General features: G+C 44.0%; 1 protein-coding gene across 1 annotated transcript in view; it reads right to left on the minus strand.

Moving 5' to 3' along the window:
• Positions 1 to 921: 921 nt before the first annotated feature.
• Positions 922 to 26,834, minus strand: part of LOC106568717 (KN motif and ankyrin repeat domain-containing protein 4) — a 31,509-nt gene continuing 5,596 nt past the window's right edge. The window contains exons 2-10 of the mRNA XM_014139296.2: positions 17,643 to 17,804; positions 15,830 to 17,452; positions 13,850 to 13,925; positions 13,260 to 13,616; positions 12,935 to 13,019; positions 6,155 to 6,374; positions 5,657 to 5,799; positions 3,542 to 3,742; positions 922 to 2,354 (exon numbers count right to left, since the gene is read on the minus strand). Coding sequence (XP_013994771.2) covers positions 2,256 to 2,354; positions 3,542 to 3,742; positions 5,657 to 5,799; positions 6,155 to 6,374; positions 12,935 to 13,019; positions 13,260 to 13,616; positions 13,850 to 13,925; positions 15,830 to 17,452; positions 17,643 to 17,661 — 2,823 coding nt within the window. The 5' untranslated portion in view covers positions 17,662 to 17,804 and the 3' untranslated portion in view covers positions 922 to 2,255. The remainder of the gene's footprint in view (positions 2,355 to 3,541; positions 3,743 to 5,656; positions 5,800 to 6,154; positions 6,375 to 12,934; positions 13,020 to 13,259; positions 13,617 to 13,849; positions 13,926 to 15,829; positions 17,453 to 17,642; positions 17,805 to 26,834) is intronic.

Here is a 26,834-nt window from a genome sequence, read left to right on the forward strand (position 1 = left end):
TGCATCACACACACCATATACTGTATGAATATAAATGACATACAGTATGTCTCTCTTTATATTTACTTGGTATTGCAGTTGTTGTTGGATTCTGTAACAGGGATGGAAGTGTGTGTGGTTGTGTGTTGGTGTGCTTGCATGCTTATGTGCGAGCGAGCGTGTGTGTGTGTGTGTGTGTGTGTGTGTGTGTGGCTGTAATAGATACAGTATAGTGCTGACTCAGTCTCTTCTTTGTGTGACGGGGATGCAACACTGCAGGCGTGGGGTCAGTGTGACAGATAGCAACAGGCATCCTGGGGATCCCATGGGGAAATGTGGGGCTTTGCTGCCATGGTGATAAAGCCAACCACGTGCACACACACACATTCTCTCTTTCACTATCACACACACTGCCTCTATCTCAGCCTTATTTCTCACACACAATTTCCATCTCTCCATGCAGCCAAGCCTCACACATACATACACATACCAGCATAGAGAATGAGACCTACCGGTCCAGTGCCAAGAATTCATATCGTCTATTATGGCTGACAGGGCATTGAATTTCAAAGTGTAAGCGCAAGGTGGATTACTTTGAATGCTTGTATGATTATTATAATACTAGTAATGGATTTGGAGCTTTTTGTAAATTTGCTAAAAGCATTTTGGCATTTCATGGGGGCGGACTCACCTTATCCAGACGCACTACTACCAACGAGTAGCACTCACCCAGAAAGAATTGTGTGTCATATTACAAAGGGATTGTATATCTCCTAATCTCGTACGTACAGAATGTATGTGTCTGAATTGAAAGACATTCAGTCAGGACAGCATTCATTGCATGCGTGCAGTTATAACAGTATGGAAAAGTAGCGCCATCAGCTGGCCATTACATAGACAGTACAATGGATGTGATGTGTTTTCCCCCATATCAATACAAAATCATTGGCAAACATCAGACATTTTATTCAAACTGTCATATGTCAGCAATCTTGCTTAGCTTTAAGAGTAATGCATACAAAATGAGTAGAGAAATCCACTGTCTGGTTTGTCTATAATGGATATTGATAATAATGAAACAAACTTTACCAGTATAGCGCACTGATATTTTAAAATGCATGCAACATTTTGCTGATAGTGGGAAACAGTTCAATCCAGACAAGCATCAATGTAAATGTACTGCATATTTACTGTAATAATTATCTCTAGCTGAATGAAATGCCCAGGGGGTAGTGGTGCAGACCTGAATACCAACTAGATTCGATTTCTCTGAGATTTCTATATTATCTAACACAGTTGCTCTCTTCCCTGTTGCACATGGTAGAGATGGTGTAAGGCTGAGTCAAAATAATACATATTAAAAATAGAAGTCCCACAACAAAGGCCATGTGAAGGGATGTAAAGGCATTGACACACAGATAGAGCATTGTCACTCCCCTAATGCCATACAGAGGATAGCATAACGGCACTGAAACGTATACAGTACCAGCAGAGCAATCAACCCATCCACCCATTTGGTGGTCCAGCATATACTGTAATAATGGATTTTCGAAAAGAACACAGGGATAGACGGCTTGAGGTCTCAAGGGCCGCAGTTTGGCTGTTAGTTTTTTTAAAATCTCCCATTGTGGAACTCGGCTGACGAGTTCACTTTGCTATTTGCCCAGGTAGGAATAGACACCTGGATCAATTTGAATAGGACAAAAACCAGCAGACAATATCGCCCTCCAAAGTTTGGAGCTGTGCACGCCTGTCATAATAACACTGGCACACAAGAGTCTTAAAATAAAATGTTTTCCTGTCCAGGAACAGGAAGTGAACTGAAGAGCTAACTCCAAGCATGGTTGGGAATAGTGAATGACATTGACCTCCCAACCTGAACCTTAGTGGCCCAAGATGGAAATGAGAAGAGAGACGGGCCACCTCCGAATCAGACGAGCAGAGGTGAGGGATCTTCGGTTGTGTCTGAAATGGCACTCTGTTCCCTACTGTATAGTGCACTACTTTTGGCCAGAGCCTAGTACTTGAAGTCAGTGAGAAATGCTAACATGACATGCTGAGCTCAGTAAGTGGTGAGTGTTGGAGAAGTCAAGTGACAGCCAGAAGGCTACCAACACAGTTTTCTACCATAGCTTTTAGATGTACTTAGCTAATTAGGTTGTAGTCAAAAGTGCACTATATACAGTAGGGAAAAAGTTGCCATTTAGGATTGGACGTTCCTTGCACTGTGGCGTCTGTGTCTTTGACCTATCCACGGGAACAGGGGGGTCAAGGTCTCAGAGAGATGTCCCAGCGTGTGTGTGGTGGGCCTGGATGAGGGCTGTGATGTCACCGTAGGACCCCTGCTGGGCCACGAAGAGGGCCGTGCGACCACGCTGGAAGAGGAAAAGAGGCGGAAGAAAGCAGAGAAGGTCAACACTTGAGGTATGCACTAAACAGTTTAAACCATTCTGGTTTATGTGAAGGCATTGTTTCCCAAACCTCTCCTCGAGTACCTGCATTTTTTTGTTTCTTTTCCAGTACTAACACAGCTGATTCAACTAATGAAGGGCTTGATGATTAGTTAACCAATTGAATCAGGTGTGCTCGTACTAGAATACATCAAATAAGTGGAATGGGTGGGGGTACTTGAGGAAAGGTTTGGCACACACTACTAAGGTATATTACCATGCGAAACGACAGTGATATAGACAACATGAGAGAGAACGGTAGAGTGCACATTCCCGGGTGAATTAGAATTTATACAATTAACACTTTTGCATCTAGGATAGTGTCAATTCAAGGCAGGAGGCCCTTAATCGTGAGAGCTTTCCTCTCTCCTCTTTTTAGTGAGCTAAGCGTGACCGCCTGGCTAACGCTCTGCTAGCTCTCTGAGGATTAATGAAGCCTATTGTAGAGGCAAACCTCACTGGGCTACGTCGAGCTAATCGCTGAGTCAAGGGATGCCCCCCAACTGGCACCCTATTTCCTATTTAGTCCACTACTTTTGACCAAGGCCCATAGAGAATAAGGTTCCACTTGGGACGCAGCCGAGGTATTTGGGCTTTGAAATGCTTCAAATAGCCTAAGCTGCTCTTTCAGCAAAGGCGCTAATTCTAGTGAGGAAAAGAGGACTGACATCCTGTTCACACTGAATCTTATAATGGCAATACTTGAGGCGCTCTTATTCCCCCAAGGGCGTATTTTGTATACTTGTCCACTAGGTGGCATAGGGTCTGGATGTTAGATGTATTGCTTACTCCTGAAGTCGTGGTTAGTAACTGAGGGCTTGCAGGGGGGTGGGGGATTGTGTGTGTGCGTGTGTGTGTGTGCATCCATATCTGTGTTTGTGTGTATGATAAAGTGCACTGTCAATCTGTTTCTCTTCCTGAGTTGTCCAACAGGCACAATGAGAGCCAGTGACATATTGCAGGCATTGACTTCCTGTTAGCACCAGATACCAAATCCTGACCTACTGCACAGGGAAAAACCTGTTTAAGATGCTACTACACACTATGCGTGTAGTGTGTGTGTCTATGCACATGTGTTTGTGTATTCTCTAGTCTATCCATCCAACACTCACCTGGTCTGTGAGGCTGGTGTCACACTCAGCCCTCTCCAGCAGAAGCCGGGCAACGTGTGTGTGGCCCCTCTCACAGGCACACATGAGGGCCGTGGCCCCCTGGCGGTCCTGGACATTGGGGTCGGCCCCGCAGCGTAGCAGCAGACGCACCATCAGGCCCCGGCCATGTCTCACTGCTAGCATCAGAGCTGTCTGACCCCCCTGGAGGGAGAGAGACAGGGAGAGGGATGAGGAGGGCCAAGCGGAGAATCATCTCAATATGCCGAGCTGAAACTGACTGGCCATAAGGAAGTTGTGGTAAATTCCTGGTGGGATGGTTCATCTTTAGGCCAGTCTTATGGGATAATATTTTACTGTGTGTTTAAAAGAGAGAGAAACAAAGTATGCAGGCTAGGCCTATGGTGGTCATGAAATTTTGTCCGCCGGTTATTGTTATGCAAAAGACTTCCGGTCTCATGGTAATTGACCCGTTAATGAACATAAACACGTTTAGCATCTCCAGGTCTCCACGCTTACAAGCCGCTGATGCACATCTTTGGAACATTTGAAAAAGTTGAATAAATCAATTTAATATACACCATCACAATAAATCCATGATTTATTTTAGGCAGGTCTAAAGAAACCTTATGATATGAAGAAAATGTATTTCAGAAGAACAGAAAATTAGTTGGTCTACTGTATGTTATCTGGCTATGTGCCGTGCCATAGGCTGTAGGCTGGTTCATTTAGCAGACAAGAGATGCTTATGCCATTATTTTAAATTATATGATTTTATAGGAAGAAGAATATAATTGATCTTAGCTGAATAAAATAGAAAGGATATATATCCCATTCTGTAGAGAGTGCTCATATGATGTGGATATGTTGAGCATGAAAGTGATCATTTGAAACAGGTCCTATCTGCTAGATTTTGAGTTATTTGGCAACTTTAGTTGGGTATGATGCAAACCTTAGAATGTCTTAGAAATCAAAACATACCTATGGGGTATGCATAAACTCTAATATGCGTATGGGTGTTTTAAATTGATCTTCAAATTGATCATCACAGTGAGGTGAGTTTTAAAAGCATGATCATGTTTTGATGACAAGTGTTTGATGTGGTTTTCGACTGGATTTGCATTGATGTCATAGTGGGTAGAGGGACAGTAGAGCCCTGAGTATCAGCCCATTAGTGACCTGATGGTCGTTAGCGAGTTGGGTACTACCAACGCATGTCCAGAGTGCATAAGAGAAGATTACCGTGATGGTCACGTGGAATTTTACTGCAGTCATGACTCATGACTACCGGTGTGGCAGTAATACAGCCACCGCAACAGCCCTAGGCGCGGCCCATGGGTCCGTTAAGACATGTTATTATGGTTTTAGTGTAATTTGGTTTTTGAGTAATTATGGAGAAGATTGAAGCTCTCTCTGTATGTGAGAGGAGATGAGAGGACAGAGGTCCAGGCAGCAGGAGAGAGCTCATGATAACCTCCAGTCTTCTGTAGCCATGCCAGAAACTTAAGGGTGTTCATGCTCCAGTACCTTAGCCTGGTTAAACCAGACTGAATGCTGCTCTGAAACAATGGTGAGCACAGTGTTCATTCTGGTGTAACCAGGCTACCGGTTTCTCCCACTGCTCTCGGTGGTACAGAGGTGATTCATCCTAACCCTGGCCGCATGGGAGCGCTGTAAAGGTCAACTCGATATCTCCTCTCTCCAAAGCAGAGCTGTAAGCCTCTGTTTATTAAAGCCATATTACCCTCTGTGTGAGCAGCTTGACAGACCACTGGCCCTTGGTGCGGATTCATATGGTTTATAGTTTATAGTCTGCGACATGAACATTGAAATCTATTATTATTCTAAAAAGGACTCACTGCACAGGTCCAATTTACTGTACATGACTTTGATGTTTCATAGCTATAACCACCATGTTACTGTATGTAACTCTGAAACACCCACTGTGGATTGTTGGAGCCATTCTCGTCTATTGCTTTGTGTTATGGAACCGTTTGGACAACTCACAGTTATACATTTGGAATACTAAGATACTTGGACGTATAGTACATTATGTGCCATATAAGAGTGTTAGGATGAAGTATGAGGTGTGTACTTGGCAGTTATAGAGGTAGTGACCTGGCTGGCTCGAGCGTTGACGTCCCCCAGCTCCATGAGCCTGCGGACCACCTCCATGTCCCCAGAGCCGTCAGGGGCCGTTAGGGAGGCCAGCATCACCGTTGTGTACCCAGCCTTGTTCTGGAGGTCCACCTCACACACACCTGTATGGGGAAGGGCAAACACACACACACACACATTTAGGAACACATACGGTGTATTGGAATGCTCAATACACAATGTCAACTTGTGTTTTTGCTGAATTGTTCTATGAGGCTATAAGGCAACATGGTCTATCATCAGTGGATGAACAGATATGGAATCATAAGTACAAATGTATAACCATTTAGATAAACAGAATTCCATACAATAAGTGTTTATACTCACTCACTCACTCACTCACTCACTCACTCACTCACTCACTCACTCACTCACTCACTCACTCACTCACTCACTCACTCACTGTTTTACCTTAGATTGCCCCATAGCTGTGTAATAACACACCACAGTGGTACCAACCTGTGTCCAGTAGCAGGCTGACGATGGGGTAGTTGGCATGGGATACGCTGTAGTGCAACACTGTGTTGCCGTTGTCGTCCGCCATGTTAACAAGGAAGGGGAGGAGCGAGGGCGTGGCCTTCCTCACCTCTCTGAGGTACACAGACACGGTATTGGCCAAGGAGTCCTCCTCAGCCGCCACCCGGAACCAATCTCGGAACAGCACCACCAACGCCCGCCTCTGGGGAGCAGATTAAATTTGACCGTTTTTCTCCCCAAAATGGAGGGTAAGCTGGTCCAAGATCTGTATCTGAGGGCAACTTCTATTCATAATGCTTGGATATTTCCGAGAGAAAATGCATACAGCAGATAGACAGTTTGAGGCTAATAGCACTAATGAAAGTGTCCGTGCTGACCACCCTACAACATAGCCTTAACAACATCCAGCATGCTTTATCTGACCTTCACCTACTACTCAATACCAACAAAATGATGTGCTCTTCAACCGGAACCTACCTGCCCTCCTAACATTCTCACCCTGAAATGGTCTGAGCTAGAGTACTGTATACCGACACTTATAAATATCTTGGTATATGGCTGGACTGATCACTCTCATTCCATACCCACGTCACCCACCTTAAGTCTAAAGTTCAATCCAGAATTTGGTTTCCTCTACTTCAACAAAACATCCCTCACCCACACTGCCATGCGCATCCTTGTAAAAATGACCATCCTGCCAATCCTGGATTATGGCAATGTAGTTTACAGGCTTGCCCCCAAAACCTCCCTCAATAAACTAGACGCCATTTACCACACTGCCAACCGCTTTCCCACTGGGCACAGACATCAATTCAACGTCTATACTACATTAGTTGAATTCAAATGACGTGGAAACAACATTGATTTAACCAGTGTGTGCCCAGTGGGTTGTTACCAGTGCCCCTTTCAACACTCATCACTGTGACCTTTGCACCCTGGTCAACTGGCCCTCATTACATACAGTACACGACGCCAGACCCACTGGTACCAATTTATTTACAAGTCCCTCATAGGCAAGTCCCCCCTCTACCTCAGCTCACTCCTCAACATCTCCACTAACAATAGCATCCTGCGCTCTGTTACTGTAGATACAGTGCCTTGCAAAAGTATTCAGACCCCTTGGGTTTCTTCACATTTTGATTGTGTTACAAAGTTAGATTAAAATGGACTTAATTGTCTTTTTTGTCAACAATCTACACAAAAGACTCTGTAATGTCAAAGTGGAAGAAACATTTTTTCTTTAATGATTAATAAACGCCATTGCATACGTATTCAGCTACCTGAGTCAATACATGTTAAAAACACCTTTGGTAGCAATTACAGCTGTGAGTCTTCTTGGGTAAGTGTCTAAGAGCTTTGCACACCTGAATTGTGCAATATTTCCCCATTATTCTTTTCGAAATTCTTCAAACTCTGTCAAGATTTTGGGGATCATGGCTAGACAGCAATTTTCAAGTCTTGCCATGTATTTCCATGCAGATTTAAGTCAAATTTGTAACATGGCCACTCAGGAACATTCACTCTTTTCTTGGTAAGCAACTCCAGCGTTGTTTTGGCCTTGTGTTGTAGGTTATTGTCCCGCTGAAAGGGGAATTCCTCCCCCGGTGTCTGGTGTAAGGCATACTGAAGCAGGTTTTCCTTAAGGATTTTGCCTGTGCTTAGCTCCATTCAGTTTCTTTTCATACTGAAAAACTCCCCAGTATTTGCCAATGTCAAGCATACCACTATGTTTTAAAATAAGGAGGCAATTACTCCGTGATGTGTTGTATTAGATTTGCCCCAAACATAAGGCTTTGCATTTAGCCCAAAAACTATTCCTTTGCTGTGTTATTTTTTTGCAGTATTACTTTAGTGCCTTGTTGCATACAAGATGCATGTTTTGGAATATTTTTATTCTGTATTTTATTCTGTATTTGTATTGTTATTTTCACTTAGATCATTATTGTGAAGTCACTACAATGTTTTTGATCCATCCATAGTTTTCTACCATCACAGCCATTCAACTCTGTAGCTGTTCTAAAATCACCAATGGCCTCATGGTAACATCCCTAAACAGTTTCATTCCTTACCTGCAGCTCAGTTCAGAAGGACGACTGTATCTTTGTGTCTGGGTGGTTTAATAGATAATCCACAGCATAATTATTAACTTAACCATAAAGATATATTCAATGTCTGATTTGTTATTGTTACCCATCTACCAATCACTGACCTTCTTTATGAGGCTTTCAAAAATCTCCCTGGTCTTTGTAATTGAATCTCTGCTTGAAATTCAATACTTGACTGAGGGACCTTACAAATGTTGTATGTATTTATTTATTTTAATTTCACCTTTATTTAACCAGGTAGGCTAGTTGAGAATAAGTTCTCATTTACAACTGCGACCTGGCCAAGATAAAGCAAAGCAGTGCGACACAAACAACAACACAGAGTTACACATGGAATAAACAAACATACAGTCAATAACACAATAGAAAAAAAATCTATATACAATGTGTGCAAATGAGGTAAGACTAGGGAGGTAAGGCAATAAATAGGCCGTAGAGGCGAAGTAATTACAATTTACCAATTAACACTAGAGTGATAGATGTGCAGAAGATGAATGTGCAAGTAGAGATACTGGGGTGCAAAGGAGCAAAAAAATGGGGATGAGGTAGTTGGATGGGCTGTTTACAGATGGGTTATGTACAGGTGCAATGATCTGTGAGCTGCTATGACATGTGATGCTTAAAGTTAGTGAGGGAGATATGAGTCTCCAGCTTCGGTGATTTTTGCAATTTGTTCCAGTCATTGGCAGCAAAGAACTGGAAGGAAAGGCAGCCAAAGTAGGAATTGGCTTTGGGGGTGACCAGTGAAATATACCTGCTGGAGCGCGTGCTACGGGTGGGTGCTGATATGGTGACCATCGACCTGAGATAAGGCAGGGCTTTACCTACCAAAGACTTATAGATGGCCTGGAGCCAGTGGGTTTGGTGACGAATATGAAGCGAGGGCCAGCCAACGAGAGCATACAGGTCGCAGTGGTGGGTAGTATATGGGGCTTTGGTGACAAAACGGATGGCACTGTGATAGACTGCATCCAATTTGCTGAGTAGAGTGTTGGAGGCTATTTTGTAAATGACATCGCCGAAGTCAAGGATCAGTAGGATAGTCAGTTTTACAAGGGTTGTTTGGTAGCATGAGTGAAGAATGCTTTGTTGCGAAATAGGAAGCCAATTCTAGATTTAATTTTGGTTTGGAGATGCTTAATGTGAGTCTGGAAGGAGAGTTTACAGTCTAACCAGACACCTAGGTATTTGTAGTTGTCCACATATTCTAAGTCAGAACCATCCAGAGTAGTGATGCTGGACGGGCGGGCAGGTGCGGGCAGCGATCGGTTGAAGAGTATACATTTAGTTTTACTTGCATTTAAGAGCAGTTAGAGGCCACGGAAGGAGTGTTCTATGGCATTGAAGCTCGTCTGGAGGTTAGTTAACACAGTGTCCAAAGAAGGGCCAGATGTACACAGAATGGTGTTGTCTGCATAGAGGTGGATCAGAGAATCACCAGCAGCAAGAGCAACATCATTGATGTTGTCGGCCTGAGAATTTAACCCGAGAATTTAACCCTGTGGTACCCCCATAGAGACTGCCAGAGGTCCGGACAACAGGCCCTCCGATTTGACACACTGAACTCTGTTTGAGAAGTAGTTGGTGAACCAGGCGAGGCAGTCAATTTCAGAAACCAAGGCTGTTGAGTCTGCCGATAAGAATGTGGTGATTGACAGAGCCGAAAGCCTTGGGCAGGGCGATGAATACGGCTGCACAGTATTGTCTTTAATCGATGGCGGTTATGATATTGTTTAGGACCTTGAGCGCGGCTGAGGTGCACCCATGACCAGCTCGGAAACCAGATTGCGTGGCGGAGAAGGTACGGTCGGATTCAAAATGGTCGGTGATCTGTTTGTTAACTTGTCTTTCGAAGACTTTAGAAAGGCAGGGTAGGATAGATATAGGTCTGTAACAGTTTGGGTCTAGAGTGTCTCCCCCTTTGAAGAGGGGGATGACCGCGGCAGCTTTCCAATCTTTGGGGATCTCAGACGATATGAAAGAGAGGTTGAACAGGCTAGTAATAGGGGTTGCAACAATTGCGGCGGATAATTTTAGAAAGATAGGGTCCAGATTGTCTAGCCCAGCTGATTTGTAGGGGTCCAGATTTTGCAACTCTTTCAGAACATCAGCTATCTGGATTTGGGTGAAGGAGAAATGGGGGAGGCTTGGGCAAGTTGCTGTGGGGAGTGCAGGGCTGTTGACCGGGGTTGGGGTAGCCAGGTGGAAAGCATGGCCAGCTGTAGAAAAATGCTTATTGAAATTCTCAATTATCGTGGATTTATCGGTGGTGAAAGTGTTTCCTATCCTCAGTGCAGGGGGCAGCTGGGAGGAGGTGCTCTTATTCTCCATTGACTTTACAGTGTCCCAGAACTTTTTGGAATTAGTGCTACAGGATGAAAATTTCTGCTTGAAAAAGCTAGCTTTTGCTTTACTAACTGCCTGTGTATATTGGTTCCTAACTTCCCTGAAAGTTGCATATCGCTGGGGCTATTCGATGCTAATGAGGTACGCCACAGGATGTTTTTGTGCTGGTCAAGGGCAGTCAGGTCTGGAGTGAACCAAGGGCTATATCTGTTCCTGGTTCTACATTTTTTTGAATGGGGCATACTTATTTAAGATGGTGAGGAAAGCACTTTTCAAGAATAACCAGGCATCCTCTACTGACGGGATGAGGTCAATATCCTTCCAGGATACCCGGGCCAGGTCGATTAGAAAGGCCTGCTCGCAGAAGTGTTTTAGGTAGCGTTTTAGGGAACTCATGTCAACCCCTATTATTTAACACAGAGTGAGTCCATGTAAGTTGTGATTTGTTAAGCCACATTTTACTCCTGAAATAATTTAGTCTTGGCTAAACAAAGGAGCTAAATACACTGAACAAAAATATAAATTCAACTAAGATTTTACTTAGTTACAGTTCATATAAGGAAATCAGTTAGTTGAAATGAATTCATTAGGCCCTAATCTATGGATTTCACATGACTGGAAATACAGATATGCATCTGTTGGTCACAGATACCTTAAAAAAAAGGTAGGGGCGTGGATCAGAAAACCAGTATCAGGTGTGAACACCATTTGCCTCATGCAGTGCCGGACTTCTCCTTCACATAGAGTTATTCAGGCTGTTGATTGTGGCCTGTGGAATGTTGTCCCACTCCTTTTCAATGGCTGTGCAAAGTTTCTGGATATTGGCGGGAACTGGAACACACTATCGTACACATCAATCCAAACATGCTCAATGGGTGACATGTCTGGTGAGTATGCAGGCCATGGAAGAACTGGGGCATTTTCAGCTTCTAGGAATTGTGTACGTGATGGTGGTGGATGAATGACTCGACAATGGGCTTCAGGATATCATCACGGTGTCTCTGTGTATTCAAACTGCCATCGATAAAATGTAATTGTGTTCGTTATCCGTAGCTTATGCCTGCCCATTAAGTCTGCTGTGTTGCCTTGGACTTTTCATACCATAACCCCACCGCCACCATCGAGCACTCTGTTCACAACCTTGACATCAGCAAACCGCTCACCCACACGACGCCATACATGTGGTCTGCGGTTGTGAGGCCAGTTGGACTTACTGCCAAATTCTCTAAAGTGACATTGGAGGTGGCTTATGGTAGAGAAACAAAAATGAAATTCTCTGGTGAACATTCCTGCAGTCTGCATGCCAATTGAACACGCCCTCGAAACCTGAGACATCTGTGGCATTGTTGATTGGCATTTTATTGTTCCCAGGACAAGGTGCACCTGTGTAATGATCAGCTTCTTGCTATGCCACACCTGTCAGGTGGATGGATCATCATGGCAAAGGAGAAATGCTCACTAACAGGGATGAAAACAAATTTGTGCACAACATTTGAGAGAAATAAGCTTTTTGCGTGTGTGGAACATTTCTGGGATCTTTTATTTCAGCTCATGAAACATGGGACCAACACTTTACATGTTGCGTTTATATTTTTGTTCAGTGTAACTATGCAACGACTATATTTTTGTTAGAATTTCTCTTCCACTTTGACGTTAGTGTTCTGTGTAAATTCTTTACAAAGAAATACTATTAAAATCCATTTGAATCCACTTTGTAACACAATTAAATGTGGCACTGTATATCACACAGGTCATTCCCAAAGCCCGCACATCCTTTAGCCGTCATTCATTCCATTGGAACGAGCTGCAAAAGACCGTCAAACTTGACACATTCATCCCACCACACTCCTTCAAAAACATATTAACTGAGCTGCTATCTGATCAATGTACCTGCTGATCATTAAGTCTGCTGTGTTGCCTTGGACTTTTCTGCTCCCACTGTGAATATTTCTTACCTTTCCTCTGTATAGTGTCTTTTTATTTATTTTTTGTGTTATTTTGTGTTGTCCTGTTCACTGTTGCGATGTTATGCCTCTTGGCCAGGTCACTATTGTAAATGAGAATTAGTTCTCAATTGACTTATCTGGTTAAATATAGGTGAAATAAAAGAAAGAAATGAGGTGCATAACTATCCTCTTCCGTTCAATAAATGAAAAAGGATGCTGTCACAAATTGTGTTCATCTTTAAGACACTGTGTTTGGTAGTGCCTAGTCTATCTTAACAGATATTCACAGAGCTTTTGAATAATGCTTGTGTAATTAGGTTGTGCCTATATGCCAATATTTAAGTGTATTGCTGTACCATGCGTACCATTTCATCATTGGGGTTATCCATGTTGTCCATGTGATCTTTGAGGAAATTACACGCTGCTATGAACTCTCCATCTACAGTGTCCCTATGAGGAAAGACAATCATTAGCCCCATGAGTTGGATTGTCAGCAATATTCATATACTCTCACTAACATCAATAAATTATAATAAATATTGCGTTTTTTCATAGTCTGAAAAAGAAATCATGGCACTCTTCAAAATGTGAAAATTGCTAAATAAATATGCCCAAATGTTAACTGGCAGATCCTCAAATTGTATAATTCATGAACAAAAAAAATATAAAGATATACTCAGTTCCCTTCACCTGTCTTTCAGTTCATGTTTGGAATCTCTGTTTGGGTCTGGTTCTGCCTCCATAGGTTCCTCTTTGTTGGTGTCTATCTTGGCCTGTTTTTGGCCAGCTTTCAGATTTTCACCACTATCTGTATGTGAGTCTGGATGTACATATTGAGTAGTTTGGTCCATTGGATTGGTTCCTTCCATCATCTCTTGACTTGGGTCTCCCTCTTTCTGGTCTCCATGGTTGGAACCACCATGTTCTGCAGGTTTCTCTACCATCTCCCCAGGGTAGAGTTGTCCTTCTGGCTGTTGCTGTAGGTCGGAGATGTCCACATTCTCATGGCTCTTACTGTCCAAATCCTCATTTGGTGTTGTTTCAAAGCTAAACACGTGTAAAAAAAAATCAGACACTACAGTGTCATTATGAACCAATGTGCTTTGCCATTATAGCCATCATGATGGGTTTTTATACTGTAGCTGAACGCAGACAGTACAAAATGAGTGTTACTGCACAGTGAAATCGTCAGGGTTAGCCATAAGTTGGTCATAAATTCAAAGGGTGATGCTCAAGTTAGTTATTTGTCAACAATAAACAGCAGGAGCCTTGTGTCTTACCCGCTGTTAACACCCGCAAAGTGGAGGTTCTTTGACGTCTGAGCACCGCCATTTCTCTTCATGATAGATTTCGGGGCTAAGAGAGAAAAAGACGAGGCCGATCGTATTTTAAGACCGGAGCTGTTAAATCACACGCTCCCACTTTGAATACAAAAAGAGCTAAACAAAACAACCACAACTGAAGGCTAAATGAACCCTTTATAAAAAAAAAAGCTACAGAATTGTAAATGCTTTGCTAAGTGGGACCAACCACAGTATAAGAGAATGATGAGGAGGCCCCCATGACATAGACAAGGAGATAGAATGTCTGGTGACATAGTCCATTATACATGGTTGGATGCCTAATCACAATGGGAGGCATTGATAACTATCAATTAAAGTGAAACTCCAGTCAAAAACTATCTGTTAGTATTAGTAGTTTCATTCTTTTAAAAATATCGTTTCTGATTGGAGATTCAAGTTGGATGATAACTACATATAAACTGCATTTCGGTTCATTTCCCTGCTTTAATGAAACAAATGGGTCTGGTGAGTTCTTTCCGTAGCAGCTTCGAATTGTTCTTCGCATGAGAACGAAATAGTTTCCCTGTAATTATGACCAAAACTGCTCTCATTTTAGAAGAAAGGAAGAAATGGGAAGTACTGGTGCTGGTTCAGTCTCCTAGGACTGAGTCAGGGCATTCCAGTATGGCAAAAAGAAAATCCTTAATCAAGTACAAACAGTAAAGGAAGAGTTACAGTCATCAATAAAAAAAAACTATCATGCATAAAGCCAGACTAACTACAACCATCAATTTACACTGCATAGCAAATTGTGGGTTTCAATTTGAGAAAGGAAAATAAAGTTGTCTGAAAGTGGTCTCTTTAAATTGGCAATGGAATTTGCGCACAGTGAATTTCCGCCATTGACTCGCATATCAGACCTGATCTTTCATGATAGATGGAGAAATAGCTCAAAGCTATGAGTGAAATGTGCTGACATGACGTGAATGGAGTAAAAAAAAAAAAAAAACACTGGGAATGGATTGTGTTACAGTTAAACTCATTCAAATGAGTTGGAATATATCTAATGACTTATGAAAGACATAAACATTGGAATTCACTTTGCTTTTTAAGGAGTATGAAAAAAATTCCTAGTGCCAGTAACTAGGTTTCCATTCAATTGGCGACAGATTTTCTTGCGAATATTAAAAAAAAATGCGTGAAGAAAGTATGCACATTTTCCCACCAGTGATGTGTTTCCAACAAACTGACTTATTGTGGATAAAAAATCATTGCGTGATGACGTAGTACACACAAAATGCTGTTTTTTTTTCACTTACGTTTTCATGTTTCCATAGCATTTTCAACTATACCCATATTTTTGTCACAAAAACTGTTGTGTTAAATAGCAAATGTGCCTACTATGGTCTTGGCACGTGCGCTCTAGCCAACAGCTAGTCTGTGCGGGTAGCCTAGTATACATGATGAGAGTATCATGGATAGCCTAATATTTGTATTTGTCAAACGGCAGTCAAGCATCTATCATGTCACTAGATAGAATAAGAACCTAGATATTTATTGGAAAGGAGCATCAAGATCAAGATCATCATAAGTTATTTCATTTCCTCTGTAGCCTAATAAATGGAATGGTTTCCTGCGTCGTAGTGGGGGACCAAACACATTGCACATGAAGGCGTTTCCACCGCCATTTCTCGCATAATTGATTTTACCGACACAAAAAGATCCCGCCATGTCGAATGAAGAAATGATCTGTCGGCATTTACATTTCTGTGACAAAACATCACAGCGGTCGGGATTTTTTTTGTTAGTGCGATATGACTTTACTCGCATAAAAACTGTGGGTGGAAACATGGTTAATGTAGACTGTACATTACTGTCCAGGCTTTTTCTGGACTAGAACACACTTTCAATGGAGATTCTCCATTGAGCATGCTAGTTCTTGAAATCAACCCAAAGTTCTGTGACGATAAACCATACCTCCTTGAAAATCCTCTCTGTCACTGGATCCATTGTTGTAGTAAGAGGAAAGAGTATGAACCAGACTCATCATCTCCTCCTGTAGCGAATTGACCTTGGGGTCTGGGTGCTCCAGGGCCTTGCCCCCCTCTGTTGCTGTCCCCCCACACAGACACGCCCACTGCTGTTTCAGGAGAACCTGGATCCTCTTCACGTGGAGGGCTGCCACAGGTTGCTCCATGCCACCTGGGGAGGCTTCTTTCTGCGGCATGTGCTCCATGGTTACTGCCAGGCCTGGTTCTCTGTCAAAGCGATGGAGCACCATTTCTGAATTGTGTTGACCAGCTTGGACCTCCATCATGGAAGAGCTAGCTGAAACCCAAATGTGATGATCTCCAAGGCCCTCGATCTGAGTGCCAGAGTTTTGTCTATTTGTTCCGATGGCCACTGCATTGGTCGACAAAGATTCTCCTTCAGTAAACATTTCTCGACTGGACGCACCATGCGCACCTGCTAAAGACCATCTAGAATAATTATCGATCTCTTCATCATCTTGGTCCACTGGGACTCTCTCCGCTCTCACCCAGCCCCCAGTGTTTCTGGTGAGCTGCTTCATCCTCAATTCCTTCCTCCGGCCCTCCTCCTGTTGTTCTCTCAGCAGCAAGGTGGCATTCTGGAGGTCCAAGCTGCTCTCATGAAGCCTTTGCTCCAGCATGGCCACTTTGGCTTGCAGGGATGTCACTGTAAGAAGCTCGTCTAGGTCTGTGCTCGTCCTCCATTCGTGTGTCTGGTTAGAGTCGTCATCGGTGACATCGTTGTTGTGGGTGAAGAGGTTACTTTCTTTCCTGGGTCTTTTGAGGTCAGAGGTCGCATAAGAGGGGTTTTTGGCCCCGTTGACCAGGGTTTGGGATCTGGGTCGGGGATTCAGTCCAAGACGGAACCTCTCCCTCTCCTCCTGCAGGATGCAGATCTGTGCCTTGAGCTCCGGGATGACCCGGACCTCCTCCTCCAGCTCGCCAACGCGCTCCAGGGCTTCGGTGAGGCGGCGGAGGGTTCCAGAAAAGTCCTGGCTTGACCGAAAGTCGGATGAGCAGTCCAGGGAGTAGAAGCTGTCTTCTGTGGACATGTCCCTTCCTCCGAGATGGTCTCTGGAGCTTTGGAGACTGGCTGGGTTTTCAGTTGACTCGGAACCTTTCCTCAGCAGGACGGTGAGAGGCAGGCTGGAGGCCCGCAGGAGATTTGGCCTGATGTGCTCCCCCAAGGGCTGCTCATCAAAGGCTCGGATACTGGCTTCCATCTCAGCCACAGACTTATACCTTCCAGCGGAGGCTGACGACCTGCCATCATAAGCCCAGGAGCCATAGGGGGGGTCGGCTAGGCGAGACCTGGGGGCCAGAGCTCCAGTGGAGCCCCAGGGTGTAGGCCGATAGCCAAGCCCAGAGAGGTTGAGGTGTCTGGGGAGTGTGCTGGGCCTCTGCCCCCTGCTCCGGCGCTGGATGGGGACCCTCTTTATGGTGTGGCCCTTCTCGATGTCGTCAACGTACTTGAGGAAGTCCAGGTCCAGGTGGAAGCCATAGGGTGTCTCCACCGAGTACGGAGGAGGCTTCCCCTTCACCCTATTCTCTGGGGCTTTGGGCCCATTTCCTAAAAGAGTAATAGCAGTGTTTCAATACTTGTTGGCATAGTATTGACACATAATAAGCACTATAGTATGTGGATCATACCATTAACCATGTATTTAGGAATAATCTAACATACAGTTATAGATAACCAACAAGAAAAAAAAGTTGCCAATTTTTGTTGATACATTTCACATGTTTTTAAAGGCTGTTACCATTTTGCTTGTCCATCATTTGCAGGCTTCAGCTGTGAGCATTGTTTGTTGGCACATTATCTGGTTGTTGGTAGTCTGAGTGCCAGTCTGAGTGTGTCTGCTCTCTTGCCAACTTCTACAGGTGTTGTGACTCTGTTCTTGTGGTGTAAATCAGGTGATTACCTGGGAAGAGAGTGAAAACGGGACAAAGGAAGAGGTGAGAAATTGATGATAAAAAAAGTCATTTTTGTACCTTAAGCATGTTAACCACAAATCATTTCTCCATGATTCAAAATAGGGAGATCACATCTAAGATCACATCTGAGTCGGAATAATTAGAACTCTTTAAAGAAAAGAAAGACTTGCAGTTTAAACTGAATTGAAATTATACTGGTGAGAGCAGTATATAAAAAAATAAGGTATCCATGATTAAATAGAAATTATAAACTGAGTAGTTTGGGTCCTGGATGCTGATTGGCTGTAACAGCATTCCAGCCGTGTGTATATCAGACAATGTACCATGGGTATGATACAAAAATACTTCTTTACTGTTCTATTTATGTTGGTAACCGGTTTATAATAGCAATAAGGCATCTTGGGAGTTTGAGTATATGGCCAATATACCGCTTTGCGTCGTGCCTATGAACAGCCCTTAGACGTGGTATATTTAAGCTATGGAAATTACACACAATAATTGCTAATTACAAATGTAGTTATTACATAACCTTATGTACCTTCCAATACATCATTATTGCATTATGGCCCTACAGGTTTTGATACTGGTAGACTTGTGCTTAGGTTCTAGTATTTCCAAATGAAAATTCGCCCTAGGGTTTCGAGTAGACAGCTTATTATGAACTTGTGGCACTAGCCTTCACTTTCATCTCATTCATATATTATTTCTCTTTCTCTCTCACTCACACATCAGAGTGAAACCTCCCGCTTGCATACAACAGCGGTAGACCTGATGTTCTCTTGATTATAGTCCTTCAGTCCAGATACAGATCTCAAAATAACTCCTAGACTGTTGAGACCAGTAGCCATGGAACCCAATACACTCCTACATATAAAAATAAATACAGACAGCCATTGTTCTGACTCATTTCTCTTCTACTCACTCAGGCCTCCCACTTTTCTCCCAGTGCTTTCTCTCAAGTTTTTCTCTCTCTTCTCATTTATTTCTCTCCTCTTACTTTGTCCCCTCTCTTCTCACCTTTCACTATCTTTCCTTATCCTACCTTCTCCCTCCTTATCCTACCTTCTCCCTCCCTATCCAACCTTCTCCCTCCTTATCCAACCTTCTCCCTCCTTATCCAACCTTCTCCCTCCTTATCCAACCTTCTCCCTCCTTATCCAACCTTCTCCCTCCTTATCCTACCTTCTCCCTCCTTATCCAACCTTCTCCCTCCCTATCCAACCTTCTCCCTCCTTATCCTACCTTCTCTCTCCTTATTCTACCTACTCCCTCCTTATCCTACCTTCTCCCCTCTTGCCTCATCTCTCCCCATCTCTTATTTTACTTGTTCTCTTTCCTGACCATCCATATATATATCCCGCTCACGCTTCTTTTACGCTCTTCCCTCCTCCCAAGCTTCCCCTTCCTCCCTCCCCCTCTCTGTCTGTCCTCCCCCTCTCAAACCTTAACCCCCTCCCTCTCTCTGTCGGTCCTCCCCCATCTCCCCCTCTCAAACCCTAACCCCCTCCCCTCTCTGTCGGTCCTCCCCCATCTCCCCCTCTCAAACCCTAACCCCCCTCCCCCTCTCTGTCGGTCCTCCCCCATCTCCCCCTCTCAAACCCTAACCCCCTCCCCCTCTCTGTCTGTCCTCCCCCATCTCCCCCTCTCAAACCCTAACCCCTCCCCCTCTCTGTCTGTCCTCCCCAGCTCCCCCTCTCAAACCCTAACCCCTCCCCCTCTCTGTCTGTCCTCCACTCCCCCTCTCAAACCCTAACCCCCTCCCTCTCTCTGTCTGTCCTCCCCATCTCCCCCTCTCAAACCCTAACCCCCTCCCTCTCTCTGTCGGTCCTCCCCCATCTCTCCCTCTCAAACCTTAACCCCTCCCCCTCTCTGTCTGTCCTCCCCCATCTCTCCCTCTCAAACCCTAACCCCCTCCCCCTCTCTGTCTGTCCTCCCCCATCTCTCCCTCTCAAACCCTAACCCCCTCCCTCTCGCTCCTGACCACCAGGCTCAGTGAGTGCTAGACTCTCTGGCCTCTTGGGGGACCACAGTGACAGCCACACACAGCCACAGACCCAAACAATGTCAGCTATGCAGTAAACAGAAGAAAACACTGACTGAACAGCTCCACTGGAAAAGTAGCCCAACACACACACACCCCGATAAGCACAGTAACACACAGTAACACACACACACTGTACACACACTGTACACATGCTCCATACATACAGAACATACTAAGCATAGATTCACAAAGATCACTCACATACATGTGCATACTACAGTACAGTACATATCCTGTATCAATGGTATGTATTGACATTTACAGCTCTTGTTACACACATACAAGCACATGACCTGTGCCATGTAACCCACAACAATTCACACACCACCTGTGACTTGTTCTATTCCCCTAGCTACACACTGCTGGCACCAATTGCCCCGATATAAACAAATGAAAAAATTACAGTACGATGGTCGATAGAGATGCCAGGCATTTTCACAGAGATGAAAGAGGTCAACACCTAACTAAGCTAAGCCTTGCCCGCAGCGCTGATATTTAGTCTGAAGACCTGGGGCCGTGACAGCAGAGGGTACACTGTACATCATAGGACACGTGTATTCATGTTCAAAGTTGACTTTTGACAGAGTACTAATATCTTCAGGAGGGAAAGACAGTGACGTGTTAGGAAGGAAAGAGAGGAAGCCCCTTTGCTTGTGGGAAATGTCAATCAAAACAACCTGTCTTGTGAGTTAGTGAAGTGTTCCCTGCAACACTCTAAAACCTCTGAGATTTTAAACTGTATGTACAGGTAACTACCAAAATACAGGAAACACCAACATAATGTGTCTTAATAGGGCATTGGGCCACCACCAGCTTCAATGCACCTTGGCATAGATTCTACGAGTGAACACTAGAACACTATTGGAGGGTTGCGACACCATTCTTCCAGGAGAAATTCCATAATTTGGTGTTTTGTTGATGGTGCTGGAAAACGCCATCTCAGGCGCTGCTCCAGAATCTTCTATAAGTGTTAAACTGGGTTGAGATGTGGTGACTGAGAGGGCCATGGCATATGGTTTACATTGTTTTCATGTTCATCAAACCATTCAGTGACCACTCGTTCCCTGTGGATGGGGGCATTGTCATTCTGTGGGGGCAAAGTCATGGTAGCCATAATATTGGCCAAACTAACGACCATCCCAGTATTTTTAAACATAACCCTAAGCATGATTGGATGTTAATTGCTTTATTAACTCAGGAACCACACGTGTTGAAGCATTCAATGCGTTCAATATACTTTTTACCCCTCATTTACTTGAGTGTTACCATTATTTTAGCAGTTACATGTAAAACTTTCGCTGTGGTGTAAAGCTATACTGACAAAAATATAAACACAACATGCAACAATTTCAACGATTTTACTGAGTTACAGTTCATATAAGGAAATCAGTCAATTGAAATACATTCATTAGGCCCTAATCTATGGATTTCACATGACTGGGCAGGGGTGCGGGCAGGGCTGGAGCCATGGATGGGCCTGTAAGGCCGGTTGGACGTACTGACAAATTATCTAAAACAACGTTGGAGGAGGCTTATGGTAGAGAAATTAACATTCAATTCTCTGGCAACAGCTCTGGTGGACATTCCTGCTGTCAGCATGCCAATTGCACACTCCCTCAAAACTTGAGACATCTGTGGCTTTGTGTGGTGTGACACAAATGCACATTTTAGAGTGGCCCTTTATTGTCCACAGCACAAGGTGCACCTGTGTAATGATCATGCTGTTTAATCAGCTTCTTGATATGCCACATCTGGGTGGATGGATTATATTGGCAAAGGAGGAATGCTCACTAACAGGGATGTAAACAAATTTGTGCACAGAATTTGAGAGAAATAAGCTTTTTGTGCATATGGATCATTTCTGGGATCTTTAATTTCAGCTCATAAAACATGGGACCAACACTTTATATGTTGCGTTTAAATTTTTGCTCAGTATACATACATAACTTTTACTATTGTAACGACCTTAACCCAAAACCTACAGATCTCGTCAAGAGGTTGATGGACCTGGGTTTGAGTCCTGGACAGGGCTACCCCCAAATTTGCTGCATTGGTGTCAGAAGTGGAATGACGCCCATGAGGGACTTGGTAGAGAGAAGCATTGGGACATGCTCTCCCCGAAAGAAGGGGGTGACATAGCGACCTTAAAGGGGAATTTGACTTTGCTCAGCCACGGCATATAGACATTACTATATAAACAACATTATGTTTTTGTCATAAACATCACAATTATCCAAACCACAAGCTAGAACTAGCACATTTTCATTTCACTGGTAGAATCGGGAAGTTTTGACTTCCTGTGTATTTGTCATAGTGAACCACAAAGTCCGGCATTCATAGCGAATGCAGATATTGCCCGCCAAGGTAGATGGGATGTGCCCGTGAATTCGGACTATGAAACTGTGTACTTCGAACGAACAACACATTTTTTGGGGACAATGCTTGTTTTTCAGTAAAGTTTGTCATGCCTGTGTGGTGTTCTGTGCCTAGCTGTGCAAATTACAAACAAGTGCAAAAATGAGTTTTCTTTCAATGTTCTATCTTCCAGAGATTTTTATTCACACTGTCAATCAATTTCGCCTATGCTATGGTAGTCACTGCTAGACTGGTCACTATCTTCAGCAGAGTAAACATGTTTGTTTGTTGGTTCTATCTTTGACTGACTTTAGCTAACGTAATCTAGCTAATGTTAGCAAATAAGAGTAGCTTAATCTGGTAGCCATCTATTCAATCAAATCAATCAATGGTATGGTAGTCACTGCTAGACTGGTAACTATCTTCAGCAGAGTAAACATGTTTGTTTGTTCGTTCTATCTTTGACTGACTTTAGCTAACGTAATCTAGCTAATGCTAGCAAATAAGAGTAGCTCAATCTGGTAGCCGTCTATTCAATCAAATCAATCAATCAAATGTATTTATAAAGCCCTTCTACATCAGCAGAGTGCTATCCAGAAACCCAGCCTAAAACCCCAAACAGCAAGCAATGCAGATATTGAAGCACTGTGGCTAGGAAAAACTCCCTAGAAAGACAGGAACCTAGGAAGAAACCTAGAGAGGTACCAGGCTCTGAGGGGTGGCCAGACCTCTTCTGGCTGTGCCGGGCGGAGATTATAAGAGTACATGACCATTTAAGGCCAGTTTATTCTTCAAGATTTTCAAAAGTTCATAGATTACCAGCAGGGTCAAATAATAATCACAGTGGTTGTAGAGGGTGCAACAGGTCAGTACCTCAGGAGTAAATGTCAGTTGGCGTTTCATAGCCGAGAGATGAAAACAGAAAGTCCGGGACAAGGTAACACGTCCGGTGAACAGGTCTCAGGTTCCCTAGCCGCAGGCAGAACAGTTGAAACTGGAGCAGCACGACTAGGTGGACTGGGTCTGGAAAATACTCTGTTACTAAAAATATAATTGTCAATATAGCTAACAATGATGAATGTGTAGAAATAGTCTACGGTGGGTTCACAGCCAGTCTCAGCTGGATAGCAATCTTGCTGCCAATTTAGTGACGCTAGTTAGCTAACAGTAAGCAGACTATTGAAATGTCCATGTTAGCTATTGTAAACTATCCAGTCTAATAGAGGTCAATACAATTAGTGGGGTGGTTAAATAGTGTATTGTTCTGTATTTTGTTGTAGGTGGTACAGAATCTGATTCCACCATCATGTGCTTCCAACCCCTAGCTCTGCACAAGGTGAAGGTCATTTTGGGTACACAAGCATGAGGGAAAGGATACACCTTGTGGTTATGGAGCACAACAACATTATCGGACAGAAACCAGCAAGGGACACCGATAGGTATAATATCAAGATCACAACAGTAATGACACAACCACATCATTCTTCTCTGCAGATTCTAAAAAAACAATATAAAGACAAAGGGCTACTATTGACAAGACTGATCTGTCATTGGGCTAGTGGAAGTTTACAGAAAATACTTTTGAGATAAGAAAGGGGGGTTTGGTTGTGCAGGGTTGTGATTATATAGACTATATAGACTTTTCAAATCTTCTTTAGCCCCCTCCCCCCAGCCCATTCACTTTGTTGACTGATCTTTCCTCTTAAAAGCAGCTCTCAATTTTCTTTCATTGCCTCTAAACAATACGCTTGTTGGTCCCATTCGGTTGACATCAACAAAGGCATGTTGCCCTACGTCCCTTCCACAAAAAGTGTAAAATGCTAACACAACAACCATGTCTTTCTAGGAGACATGCAGTACCAGCAAATATTCTGCAAGAGGACCAAACAGTTGGTGGTTAAGAAGCCCTACACCACTTTCTGCAGAGTCTTATCCAGCTGGTCGTTCATCGCAGACAGGATGAGACCATTCGCCATAAGCACAAAGAGTCTTAGTTTCCCCAGCCCGCCAAATTCTGAAATTTCCATCACCAATTACAACATTTTCCGTCAAGATAGAACTGCTAAAGGGGGCGGAGTTGCAATCTACTGTAGCGATAGCCTGCAGAGTTCTGTCCTACTATCCAGATCTATGCCCACACAGTTCGAGCTACTACTTTTAAAAATCCATCTCTCCAGAGATAAGTCTCTCACTGTTGCCACTTGTTATTGACTCCCCTCTGCTCCCAGCTGTGCCCTGGACACCATATGTGAATTGATTGCCCCCCATCTATCGTCAGAGTTCGTACTGTTAGGTGACCTAAACTGGGATATGCTTAACACCCCAGCCGTCCTACAATCAAAAGTAGATGCCCTCAATCTCACACAAATTATCAAGGAACCTACCAGGTACAACGCCACATCCGTAAACATGGGCACCCTCATGGATATCATCCAGGCCAACTTGCCCTCTGAATACACATCTGCTGTTTTCAAACAGGATCTCAGAGATAACCGCCTCATTGCCTGCGGCCGTTATGGGTCCGCGGTCAAATGCCCACCCCTCATCACTGTCAAACGCTCCCTAAAACACTTCTGCGAGAAGGCCTTTCTAATCAACCTGGCCCGGGTATCCTGGAAGTATATTGACCTCATCCCGTCAGTAGAGGATGCCTGGTTGTTCTTCAAAAGTGTCTTCCTCACCATCTTACATAAGCATGCCCCTTTCAAAAAATGTAGAACTAAGAACAGATATAGCCCTTGGTTCACTCCAGACTTGACTGCCCTTGACCAGCACAAAAACATCCTGTGGCGCACTGCGCTAGCTTCGAATACTCCCCGCGATATGCAACTTTTCAGGGAAGTCAGGAACCAATATACACAGACAGTTAGGAAAGCAAAGGCTAGCTTTTTCAAACAGAAATTTTTATCCTGCAGCACTAATTCCAAAAGGTTTTGGGACACTGTAAAGTCCATGGAGAATAAGAGCTCCTCCTCTCAGCGGCCCACTGCACTGAGGCTAGGAAACACTGTCACCACCGATAAATCCACGATAATCGAGAATTTCAATAATGATTTCTCTATGGCTGGCCGCGCTTTCCACCTGGCTACCCCAACCCCAGCCAACAGCTTTCCACCCCACGCAAAAACTGCCCCCCCCCTCTCTTCCTAAAATGATCCGCTGCCATTGTCGCAACCCCTATTGCTAGCCTGTTCAACCTCTCTTTCGTATCGTCTGAGATTCCTAAAGATTGGAAAACGGCCACGGTCATCCCCCTCTTCAAAGACGGAGACAATCTAGACCCAAACTGTTGCAGACCTATATCTATCCTGCCCTGCCTTTCTAAATTCTTTGAAAGCCAAGTGAACAAACAGATCACTGACCATCTCGAATCCCACAGTACATTCTCCACTATGCAATCCGGTTTCCGAGCTGGTCATGGGTGCACCTCAGCCACGCTCAAGGTCCTAAACGATATCATACCACCATCGATAAAAAACAGTACTGTGCAGCCGTCTTCATCGACCTGGCCAAGGCTTTCGACTCTGTCAATCACCTCATTCTTATCGGCAGACTCAACAGCCTTGGTTTCTCTAATGACTGCCTCGCCTGGTTCACTAACTACTTCTCTGATAGAGTTCAGTGTGTCAAATCGGAGGGCCTGTTGTCCGAACCTCTGGCAGTCTCTATGGGGTGCCACAGGGTTCAATTCTCATGCCAACTCTTTTCTCTGCATATATCAATGATGTCGCTCTTGCTACGGGTGATTCTTTATCCACCTCTACAACACCATTCTGTATACATCTGGCCCTTCTTTGGACACTGTGTTAACAAACCTCCAAACGATCTTCAATGCCATACAACACTCCTTCCGTGGCCTCCAACTGCTCTTAAATGCTAGTAAAACTAAATGCATGTTCTTTAACCGATCGCTGCCCGCACCCACCCGCCCGCCTAGCATCACTACTCTGGACGGTTCTGACTTAGAATATGTGGACAACTATAAATACCTAGGTGTCTGGCTAGACTGTAAACTCCCAGACTCATATTAAGCATCTCCAATCCAAAATGAAATCTAGAATTGGCTTCTTAATTCACGACAAAGCCTCCTTCACTTATGCTGCCAAACATACCCTCGTAAAACTGACTATCCTGCCAATCCTTGACTTCGGCGATGTAATTTACAAACTAGCCTCCAACACTACTCAGCAAATATGACGCAGTCTATCACAGTGTAAGTCGCTCTTGATAAGAGTGTCTGCTAAATGACGTAAAGTAAATGTAAAATCTATTTTGTCACCAAAGCCCCATATACTACCCACCCCTGCAACCTGTATGCTCTCGTTGGCTGGTCCTCGCTACATATCCGTCGCCAAACCCACTGGCTCCAGGTCATCTATAAGTCTTTGCTAGATGAACCTCCTCCTTATGTCAGCTCACTGGTCACCATAGCAACACCCACCCGTAGCAAGTTCTCTGCTGCCAATGACTGGAACGAGTTGCAAAAATCACTGAAGCTGGAGACTTATATCTCCCTCACTAACTTCAAGCATAGGCTGTCAGAGCAGCTTACCGATTGCTGCAGCTGTACACAGCCCGTCTGTAAATAGCCCATCCAACCAACTACCCACCTGTTTTT

Source organism: Salmo salar, chromosome ssa14 (assembly GCF_905237065.1).
Source record: "Salmo salar chromosome ssa14, Ssal_v3.1, whole genome shotgun sequence".
In the NCBI taxonomy this organism is placed as follows: Eukaryota; Metazoa; Chordata; class Actinopteri; order Salmoniformes; family Salmonidae; genus Salmo; species Salmo salar.